Source organism: Chenopodium quinoa, unplaced genomic scaffold (genome assembly GCF_001683475.1).
Source record: "Chenopodium quinoa cultivar QQ74 unplaced genomic scaffold, ASM168347v1, whole genome shotgun sequence".
NCBI classification, from domain to species: domain Eukaryota; kingdom Viridiplantae; phylum Streptophyta; class Magnoliopsida; order Caryophyllales; family Amaranthaceae; genus Chenopodium; species Chenopodium quinoa.
In genome coordinates this window covers 2,737,987-2,749,289 of record NW_018743792.1, presented here as the reverse complement: position 1 = coordinate 2,749,289, position 11,303 = coordinate 2,737,987, and the positions used below count along the sequence as shown (strand labels likewise).

Genomic DNA, 11,303 nt, shown 5'->3' with positions numbered 1-11,303 from the left:
TTACCCCTATTATCTCCTTCCTTCACCAACCTCCATCTTCTTCATCTGCTTCTTCCTTCGATCCCCACTCACCTTCGTCTCCTTCTTCAAGCTACATCATTGGAGACTTCGCCAACACCAACACCACCATTCCCAGCTTTGCCTGAATTAAACAATAACCCTTAAAAAAATGGAGAAATAAAGGGAATGGTTAACCCTAAAGAGCATGTAAGCTTCTCTCCTCTATTGATTTCTTCATTAAAGCTAAGCTTTCTCTTCTTGAATTGCTTGTGAGCTTTCGATCTCCATTAATGGTGAAGCAAGAAGCTCAAAAATTCATGCCAAGTTTACAAACAATTAATTAATTGATTTTATTTTTGCACGAATATCAAAGCAATTTAATTACCTAATTGCCATTGTATCTAGGTGATAAACTTATATTTTCTCTATTCTTAATTATGTATCCTAGATTCCTAATTGTGCGTATTGAATCTCAACAGCAAACGGCCATAATTTTACATTTCTAGAGAATCTTATACTACAGTTTCAACATACTTAATAAATACCAAAACCTCCAGTCACAACCAATATGAGAAAGAGGTAACAGTAGCAAAACTTATATGCAAATTTAACAAAACTACAACGAGGAGAAAGGATGAACACATATACATCAGTATAAACATAACGCACTAATCCAGTATGATCTGGTCAAACCTTTGAACACATAAACGAAATCTGCAACATTCACAAGCAGTCACACTATCCACAAAATCTTGGCGATGAAGATTCAATAATCCATAATCCTAGAGAAGAAAATTCAAGATTAACGACAAGATAGGAAATAAAAAATTACAAGTATAACAGAAAATGAAATGTACTTTGTATAAAACAAGAGAACAACTCCAAGAAGATAAACAAAAGTGTCGATGGTGCTAGAAGAAGCAACGTGTAGAGTGTGTTCAATGGGTGTCTTTGAGTTCCAAAAGACTCAAGAAAGAGAAAGAAATTGGAGAGCCATAGTTGGGGATATTGGTTATATTGGTTAGCTCTCCATAGAGAGCCACTTGAGGATGACACTTTGTCAAGAGCAATTTAATTTTCTTTAAAAAGCTAGTTCTCTATCTCATTGCATGAGACATTGGAACATGTTCCTGGCTCTCTAATTATTTATTAAATAACCTTAAGTGTATCTAAATGGAAAGACAGAGAGCCCTTTAAAGAGCCACGTATTAATGTACATGCTAAAAGTAACACTGCAAAATCATTAATACTACGTAGTATGTTTGGACTTTGGAAGAACAACGTTGAAGGAAAGAGGAGGGAAAGGAAAGAATTTCCTTCCAAATCCTTTCCAGCTTTGGTAGAATTCAGTTGTACAAAGAGGGAAGGAAGATGGAACTATTTCTAAAACAATGCCAGATTAAAAAGGAGAAAAAAAATCTCAATATGCATTGGTTTCAAAGGTACTGTCAGCCTGAATGATTAATGCAGTTCAAAAACATTAATGGGAGAACAGTTACAGCAGTAGAGAATTTTAGGCTAAAGGTAGAAGCCCTCTATTTCCCCAGAACTAAAACCCTATTTGGATGGTAATCTTGCAGAATTCAAACTAGCACCAGAGAAAATTGATCCGCTCACCCAAACACAACTTCTACCAATATAAAGTGGGGCTGATTGAGAAAGAGATGAAAGTGACCATCAAAAGAAAAGATGAAAACAAGAGCATACAAATTTAATGAACACTATAAGACTTACCACATGATTTAACACATGTTTTATGTCACTTCTTAGGCACATAGCGAGGGTCAACAACAAGATGAGATGGATCAGCAGAGTTTCTCAAAAGAGGACGCCTAGAAGCAGCATAGGACTCCTCATCACTATCATAATATCTATCTCTGTGTGGGCCCAGAGCTTTTAGCACCACAGAAAGAAGAAATGATAGTCCCTGGATATAATAGTTCAAAATCAGTAATTGGCAGGGAGAGAATACAACAGGAAAGCCAATAATTTTTTTTTTTTTTTTTTTTTTTGGGGGAGGGGGGGAGGGGGGGGGATGACCACCATAGGTATGAGAAATATATTTCCAAATTCAAATCCTTTGAACAAATTGGGGAATTACGAAACCAGAGGAGTTTTTAGTCACAAAGACAAGGAGTGCAACTGTGCAAGGAATACATTTTGTGATAAACATATTTAACACTTTAGGATCTTTGTTTCAGTAGCTGTAAAAATAGTTAATAAAGACACAATTTATGTACATGATCCATATTTTGGTTTCAACACAAACATCTGACAACCTTATCATCCTTAATCATGTCAAATTCAATGCATTGAAAAAAAATCATTTGTTATTTTTCCAGCTCAATTCCTTCTGTTCCCTAATAAAAGTAAAATGGTCAGAAGAAATTTCATTTTCCAAGTCTCCTACTCTCCTTGCCATCCCGATTGCTATTAAAATATGATTGTACAGAGTAAGGAATAAAACTGACAAGTCAAAGAGCTCCTTTACTTCTAAAACTCATTGCAGTTTCTTTCTCAATAAAGGAAATTAAGTTTCTAACCTTTCATGACAATGGGAATGAGAAGAGAAAATGGTTACTTTGTACAGTAAATCTCAAGGTTCGAATTGAACTAAAACAGAACCACAGCTATTTCCTTTGCTGACAGTTAGTCAATTTTAGTCGGGGTTATTTGTGTCTGCTTGTTTACTGCTACAAGGGATTCAGCTATTTTCTGACAACTGGTTTGATAGCTAATAAACAGAAGTCTGCCTTGTATTATGTAAAGACGTGTGTTGATGATGTGCAAAGCTAAGTGATGTACTGTCTTCAGCCCTGATTGCCTTCCATTTTAGATATTTATGTAATCTAATAAACACAAGGCAATAAAAAATGACCAACTGTGAATGGCTAACTGAGAAAATAACAGCAATTATCAGGGTTTGGAAGACTAGACATCTCTTATTTTTTGGGAATCTTTAAGTAATATTTTCTGTTTTAACGTGTATGAACATTTATTGATCACATATGTTCCTTCACTTCCTAGTCCCTAAAACCTTTCAGCAAGCGAATGGTAATTGCAGAAGTTTCCTGTGACAAGGTATAATTAAAAACTAGGACAGGGTTTGTTACTCAAAGAAGAGTGGACTGTGGTCAGGAATATGGTATAGTGGAATAAAGTTGCAGTTGGGAAGCTAGTTTAGCATATTTTCTTCCCTAGTTTGGTCAGTAGGGTGTTACAAACACATATGCAATCAGTGGCGAGAATTTTATGGGTGCTGGGTCACCGCCAACCATCGACCGCTTAGTTTCTCCAAAATCCAAACCCCTAAAGTGGGAGGTTAAATACTGCAAGGCAATCAACAGTCCGAGACTCCAAGATAATTTAACTGAGTAATTGCATATTTATTTATCACATCTAGTAAAACTGAACAAAGAGCATACCCAATTACAAGACTACTATTGTCAAAAAAAATTACAAGACTACTAGTTGCATAATATTGCTTTGTAGCCTCCTAGTCACAAATTTGGGTCAAAAATTGTCAAATTCCTACAAAATTTGGTACTCCGTACACCCAGATGAAATTTCTTGTTATGATTGACAAAATACAACATTGGGATTAATGGGTAGATCTAAATTGCAAAAAATCACAACCAAATCTGACTAACAAAATTAGAAAAACCCTGACAAGACTTGGTTAATCAAAGAACATCCCTTAGTACCCTTATAATGCTACCCATAGTAGTATTGCATATAATTTAAAGGAATAATTTAAATTAGTTAATTAATGTATATAATAAAATACATATATGTACAAATAAAATGTGAGGAAAAAAAAATTACAAAAAAAAAAAAAAACATAGTGTTTGGTATGGGACTTGATCCCGCGCCAACTTGGTAAGAAATGTCACTTAAAGTTTTCCTTGGTCTTCTTCTACCCCTAACAATTCTATCATTTTGTTACTCTTTAAGCCACCTAACTAATGTATCACTAGATCTCTGTTTTACATGACCAAACCACTTAAGCTATTCTCCCTCACCTTATACTCAATAGATGCAAGTAGAGTTACCTAATCATGATACTCTCCAATACGCGTAGATTGTAATACGTTTGAGGTTTTCGTAGTAATACGATTTTTAGGGAATAATAAGATATAAACGATGCACCCTAGTTAATATATAAGGTATTATTATTAAAAAAAAAAATTGTGACAATTGGTATGAAAGACTTAAATCGGGAGTTCATGGGGGGGGGGAGTATTAGGTAACCTTGTAAAAGAAACAAACTAAAATAGGAAAGTAAAAGAAGGAACCCCCTCCCCCTCCTAGAGTCCTAGTAGCCTCTATAGTGTTTAGTTGGAGTAATGGAGACAAATTAACAAAGCCCACCCTTGTTGATCTATTCTTACTCTCCACCACCCCTCCTTATTAAATCCTATCTCCCTGAGAAATCACAATACGCCAACAAAAGTATTAATACGAAATACGTTGGCGGGGGAGGGGGAGGGGGAGGGGGGTATTAGGTAACCCTCATGTAACCCCGCTCTATAAATATACCCCTACCTTCTTCCTAATTCGTGGTATTAAATCTCAGCCGCATCACTTGTAAAGAAATTCAAGCTCACTGCGTCCTATATTTTAGGCCGCAACAGCCACATTCCACGCAGTTCTGCAAAAGTGGTTATGTGACTGTTACCGTAATCGCAACCGCATCCGAGGGTTAAAACCATGTCCTGATTACGTCATTCCTTAACCGATCCTTTCTAGTATGTCCATACATCCAATGCAGCATATGCATCTGCTTTGCATTCAACTAATGAATACGACAACATTCACAAATACTCAATTCTGGAAAATAGTCTAGCGCCACAAAGGCTACTTGTATATCAGACGTGAAGAGCTAGAAGTAATGCCTATTGGAATGCTAATATTCTACTGTTAAGATTGTAAAAAGTCTTGGAAAGTTGACAGCTTGAAATACAATGGGGCAAAAAGTGAGTAGTATGGACACCAAGGGGATTGATGCTATATGTTTTACTTGTATAGCATAAGTGTTATAGCGTTCGTTGTTTACTGTTTTGGCCTACGTGTATCTTGAAAGTTTTTTTTCTTCTCTTATTACAAGATACGTGTATACTGAAAGTTGTAATTGGTCATTGTAATCAATAAAATTCATATACTTACACCCCTCCCCCAATTCCAAAAATCAGGGGCGAAGGGAATGAGAAGAGAGGGAGCGCTGCATCTCAATATCTTGGTTTGAGAAACACCACAGTTCATTATCAAAGGTAATATAACCTAATTTCTTGTGACATCCTCTGTATCCCTTCCCGCCCTTCTTCAGAATTCATCTCATCTCTTTCTCTCTCTCTCTCTTACTGGGAATAAGGCCTTTGTCAAAAAGAGCGCAAAAGAGACCACAACAGGTAATTATTGAGATACATCATTACAGGCAACAGTAATGATTGATGATTGCAATCAGACTTGTGTCAAATGCAGAAGGTTAAACCCAGTTAAAAATATTCTGAATACATTATCTTTTCGAAATCTCTGAAAATTATTACCATAACAATCAATTCGATATATGAAACTTCAAGCATCCCTATTATAATGATGAGGCAATTTCTGAATCAAGACAGTAGAATATCTCAAATCTTAATTGTATACACCAATACTTTAAGGAGAAATTAAAAATTGACACGTTAATAGGCACTTCTCTAGCACAACTCAGATAAGCAGATTACAATTTGCTGCTGCTTGCCATTATTTATCTCTAAGCATCTACATATAGAAAGAAGTCGTCTTGATTCAGACGTAGGAAGAGGCAACCAATAACAAAGAGGGAGTAGTAATGAATGACAGATACAGAATGATAAAAGGTAGAGAGAGAGAGGGACCTGTCCTGCCAGAATTGACAAGCCAATCCATTTGCAGAAATCAAAATTTTGCCCAATGAAAACTTTCAATTCATGCAAATTCCCGGTTGCATCTTTTGGGAAGTCCTGACATAGAGATATTGAAGTACTTTCAGTATTTAATGGAAAAATTCATGTAGATCAATATAGAAAAGGAAGGGTTTGAGATAAACACCTGCTCCCATTTACGGTTCAGGAACACATCTGCAGTTATAACACCTTCCAGCACAAGTAGTAAGAACATAAACATAATGTACTAGGGTATTTTAAGGCAAACAATGATCCATGACATACAATTTCACCATGAAAAAAAAATACGTAGTATTATATATTATAAACAGTCAATATCATTGACAAAAAAAATAATGCTTCAATAGATAACTATAGCGCAAGAAATTTCACTACATTTCACTTCACCACACATGACATACATCATTACATAATTTGCACAAACATCAGCAATGCGATGATTTGGTAATCACAAAGAGCCAGATCACTATTCAGTATCAATAGTAAGAAATTACAGCTAATAAACTAAAGTGCAAAAGATCCTAGCTAAATAGAAACGAAATAGATAACCCCAATTTCAGTGAAAGAATAGCTAATTCACAAAACATCAATGATATAAAAGACGACAAAGCAGCTACGGAAAAAAAAAAAATAGAAAGAAAAAATTGTTGCATAAAGGTTAAGTTCTTCTGTAGTGAAGAACATTGACACTAATAAGGCTCTTAAGACAACAATAAGTGGTCAAAGTAGGATTAAGCAATTTCAGTTAAAAGAAGACCCAATTGAACTTAGAGTCAGTAAAAGAGCTTACAGAGTAGATGGTATGGGATTCTAAATATTACCATGATTAACCCTTAATGTTGCCAAAAATGAATGTCATCCGAAAAAAATCTTTACCTATATGAATTATGTAGTCTGTTAGTTATTAGTCTGTTACAGCCTAGGTTTTCTATGAAAATATATGTGAAAACTCCAAATATATAGTTCTCAGTTCAGAACTCAATTACTGTTAAGAGGCAAATATTCAATACAGTAAATTACCATTTAAGCAAACTACAGAGTAATTTCAGCTGGAAAATGAAAGAGAAAGCTAGAAAATCCACTGCTCAAACTCATTAAATTTAAATCAATATATATATATAAGGATACTAGATATAAGCAACACCCATTCAAAGTCTCTGCAGCAATATGACCAGAGCATGTAATCACACAAAAGGTAACCCCAAGTCCCAGAAAGGTATAGATGAACCTGCAAAAAGTACGATAAATAAAAGGCATAAGATTGACACTGCGAAATAAAAACACGATGCAAAAAAGGCATAACAAATTAGCATACAATCACATTAAGTCACTAGTAGATAGTGTGATCAATGTTTTAGTAAATCCTTGTTAATCCAATATCATAGAACACAAAGAGATCAACCGGTAGATAACGTGAACAATGTTTTAGCTAATCCCCGTTAACACAATATCATCAACAAGTAGAGATCAATTGATATGCATTCTTTTGGTCTCTTTCAAAGCATTGCCACACTTCACTACTTCATATTCTACACCCATGTTTCCAAATTCTAATTCAAGTCTATGTTATTATACAACTTTGTCCCATTTCATTCAGCTTTTCGAAATTGGCATACAAAAAGTTCAAAAGAACAGCTAATCATCAAACTATGCAATAAAAACCCAAAATATACTGGAAATGTCAGCTTGAAATATAGGGAGCCAGCATCTATTATGTACCCGGGTAAACCTAGAGCTACATATCGATATCGTACATTAAATGTTCCATCAGGGCATTTTTAATGTTCATCCCACAAAATTCAGGAATGTTTAAAAGAATTAGGAGAGAAATAACCATGGAACTGGATAGTCCGAATCATCGAACGGAGATTGACCCGTTTGCTTCTGCCAAACCCGTATCATCCATAGACTATAAATTACCATAGCAATACCAGCCATTCCGACAATTGCATTAAACATTTTCATCAAAGATTGGAAAAAACTTCTGATTAAGCTTCCCATATCTTTTGCGTTGATTCTGAATAGTGAAAACCCTAACTCTGCAATTAATTAGAAAAATTATGAATAAGTATCTCATAATTGATAATTAGATTTATGTTGTAGAGAAAACCTGAACCTTTAATGTCAAGGATGAGCCTGGAATAGCTCAGAATATTACAAGTATTAAAGAAAGAGAGAAGTACTCTGGAAAGGTAATGGTAAAAGTTGGAATTTAATCTCATTCTCCAGCTAATTATTGTGGAAGCGTCGTGCAACAGCTAAACAGGCGACCAGGCTTACAGACTAACTTGCGGAGTTGCGGTAAAGATGGCACTGGGCCAGGCCGGCCCAAGGCCCGTCTTGGCCCAGCACAAAAAAAGCATGGCACGGACGGGCATGGGCCCGGTATGATACGTTATGTGTACAAATTTTTACCTACACCATTATGTAGGTAGCTCTGTCTACACGCCCTTTCATTACAATGATGTTATCATATAATTTTTCGGATTTTGAGTCACATATAAAATGCTCATTTTTATATATATAAACTAGTATTTGGGCCCGGGCGATACCCTTCCGTCATTATATTTTTTCTTGTAATTAAAGTTGTTATACATATTAATTTTTTGTATCAAAATATAATATAAAATATCACATAGCTTGGTGGTAAGAACTTCAGTTCTAAAATTAGAGGTTGCATGTTTAAACCTTATGGAGAACTTTTTTTAACTCTCGTGGTCTACAAAATTATTAGATAGTAAAGATGGTAGGACTTTATTTTTATTTGTTTCTCAATGGACCCAAGTTCGATTCTCTTAACAAAAACATTTTTTAATTGACATGTAGCGTTCATATTTTTAATTGGGTGATGTGACATTCTCTTAGTGGAAGAGAGGGGTGACACGTGGCGTGTATTCTTGATTAGGAATGGCTTTTAATATATAGTATAGTTGTTCAATTTTGTATCATTAAATGTTCAATCCTGTTACTACGATGTGTTATATTCAAATTAGTACGTATTTTTTTTCCATTTTTATTTTTAGACAGTTTTCTTATTAATTTGTCTTATTATTTGGTTAAATTAATAGGCTTTGTTTGAAAATCTTTTAATGCAAAATAAAATTAATTCAATTACAATTATACTATCATTTCAAATAAATATATACTCGTTGTTTCTTAAACATAAGAGGTAACTCTTTTAAATTTTCTAATGTACACATGCTTAATTTATTAAAAACAATTAAAAAAAACGTGCAAAACTTAAACTTCAAAAATATACATATCATATATATATATGTGCCTTACACAATGAATATTGTCTTTTAATTTAATACATTTAATTTGGTATAAATAAAAAGTATATAGAATCACCGTCCTTGTCATACGGTTATACCCCTTGTACTCTTATGATGTTTGTGCGTTTTCCTTTATACATATCTTTTTCTCAATATATATATAATTGTTTTCAACTTTTTTTTTATTTCATTGTCCTGTGTAATAAGAGATCAAAATATCTTAAAGGAAAATGTTAGTAACAATCAAAATGCACTATAAACAAATCAGGATAATTAAAAAGATTTATAAAAACAAATTTGAACACGTTGCCAGAAAATGAACATAGTTCAATATGAAAATGAACAAGTATTAAAATATACATTAACATCTTTCGACATTAAAATGAACATATATCAATAGTTAAATGAACATCTTCAATACGAGAATGAACAAATATAAAATTTTAATTGAACAATTTTTAATATAATAACAAACAAATATTAAAAATTGAAACAAAAATCTTTTAATATGAAAATGAACAAGTGTAAAACTAAATGAATATGTTTAGATATAAAAATAAATGTATTAGATTGCAAATGACCATCTTTCAATATGAGAATGGGCATGTAATGCAAAGAGAACGAACATGTATCAAATTTAAGAACATAATTAATATGAAAATAAACATGTTTTTTTAACAAGAAAGAGAAATATATTACATAAACACTAGATGATTAAAAACATCTAGGTAATACCAAGTTTGTTGCCAAAATAAGGTTCCATGATTGCGATGATGCTGAACATTGCCAATCTTGAACCCAACCCCAAAACGAATAGGCATAAAAGATGAAAACAGAAAAGGCAATACTTAAACTAAAACATAAACTAGCATAGTAAAGGAAAGAGGGGGAGCCTGGAAGAGACTCACGAGCAGCCCCTGAACAGTGGCTATGGACAATTTTTAGTGACAAAATAAGTAATATTAAATGATAATTGATGGTTCAATTTCATAAATCAAATTGATAATTTGGTTTTAATTTTAGTTACTATAATTTGAATATTTTTTTGTTACAATTATAATTCGAATATTAGTCCTTCTACAAATGAACATAAAGGCTAGGAGGTATTGGGAGCGGCAGCGGCAGAGGTGGAGGTTGCAATTGCCGGGAAACTCCGTATCCATTGCAACGAAGGAGTAATCGTCGATCAAAGATCGAATCAACAAAAACTCAGATTCAAGATTATCATACCTCATCTTAATCGATTGAACAAAGGGCATGAAGAATCTAGAACTAATCGAATTTTTAGGGTTCTTCAATCTTCACTTCTTCAGTTAACAGAGAGTAGTGTGCTGCGATTTGTGGTGGGCTGCGGTTTGTGGTAGTGTGGGTTGCGATTTATGGTGGTGGCGCGAGTTGTGGCGGTGGGCTGCGATTTGTGGTGTGTGCGATGGGTTCAGTGAACGGCGGCGACACAAACGGCAAGGAGAAGCTCGGTGGCCAGATTAATTTGTCGAGGAGGAAAGGGAAGTGGGGAACGAAGGAGAAGGAGAGGGAGTGAGGGGTGGCGTGAGGTTGTCGGTGAGGACCTACTAACAGGAGAGAGAAAGCAAGAGAGGAAGAAGAAGAGGAGGAAAGAGGAGAGAGAAGAAATAAAAAAACTTTGTAATTTTTATATACTTTGTATATCAGCCAATAAAAGTAACATATTAGTCAATTGATGTTTGATATCAGACATTACTATGGACATATTAGACATCAATAAAAAGATATCAGCTAATAAAAGGAATATATCAGCCAACAAAAGATACATATTATCCAACAAGAGGAATATATCAGCCAACAAAAGGTACTTATCAGCCAACAGAAGGAACATATTAGCCAACAAATGAAGCATATCAGCCAACAAAAGGATGAAATCAGCAAACAAAAGCAACAAGTAAGCCAACAAAATAAACATATCAGCCACTACTACAAATCCCGTCCTTTTGAGACGCTTTTTTCCATTATTTACGACACGGAAAAGCGTCGCTAATTTTTTTCTCGACGCTTTATAAAAGCGTCGAGAAAAAGTGAGTCGAGAAATTCGCGACGCTTTTTCGTGTCACAAATCTCGACGCCA

General features: G+C 34.4%; 1 protein-coding gene across 3 annotated transcripts; it reads right to left on the bottom strand.

Annotated features, from left to right (window-relative positions):
• Window positions 1–472: 472 nt before the first annotated feature.
• LOC110685202 (tetraspanin-19) lies at window positions 473–8,218 on the bottom strand. Of its 3 annotated transcripts, none has more exons than XM_021861686.1 (7): window positions 8,111–8,218; window positions 7,762–7,966; window positions 7,056–7,155; window positions 6,073–6,153; window positions 5,880–5,984; window positions 1,735–1,927; window positions 473–782 (listed from the first exon to the last, which is right to left on the bottom strand). In XM_021861686.1, exons 2-6 carry the CDS (start codon window positions 7,926–7,928, stop codon window positions 1,760–1,762), a joined length of 621 nt encoding a protein of 206 aa, XP_021717378.1. In that variant the 5' UTR covers window positions 7,929–7,966; window positions 8,111–8,218; the 3' UTR covers window positions 473–782; window positions 1,735–1,759. The 3 variants fall into 3 exon arrangements, with proteins under 3 accessions (XP_021717378.1, XP_021717377.1, XP_021717379.1); XM_021861685.1 differs by having other exon boundaries at window positions 8,044–8,182; XM_021861687.1 differs by having other exon boundaries at window positions 8,086–8,154.
• Window positions 8,219–11,303: the final 3,085 nt, after the last annotated feature.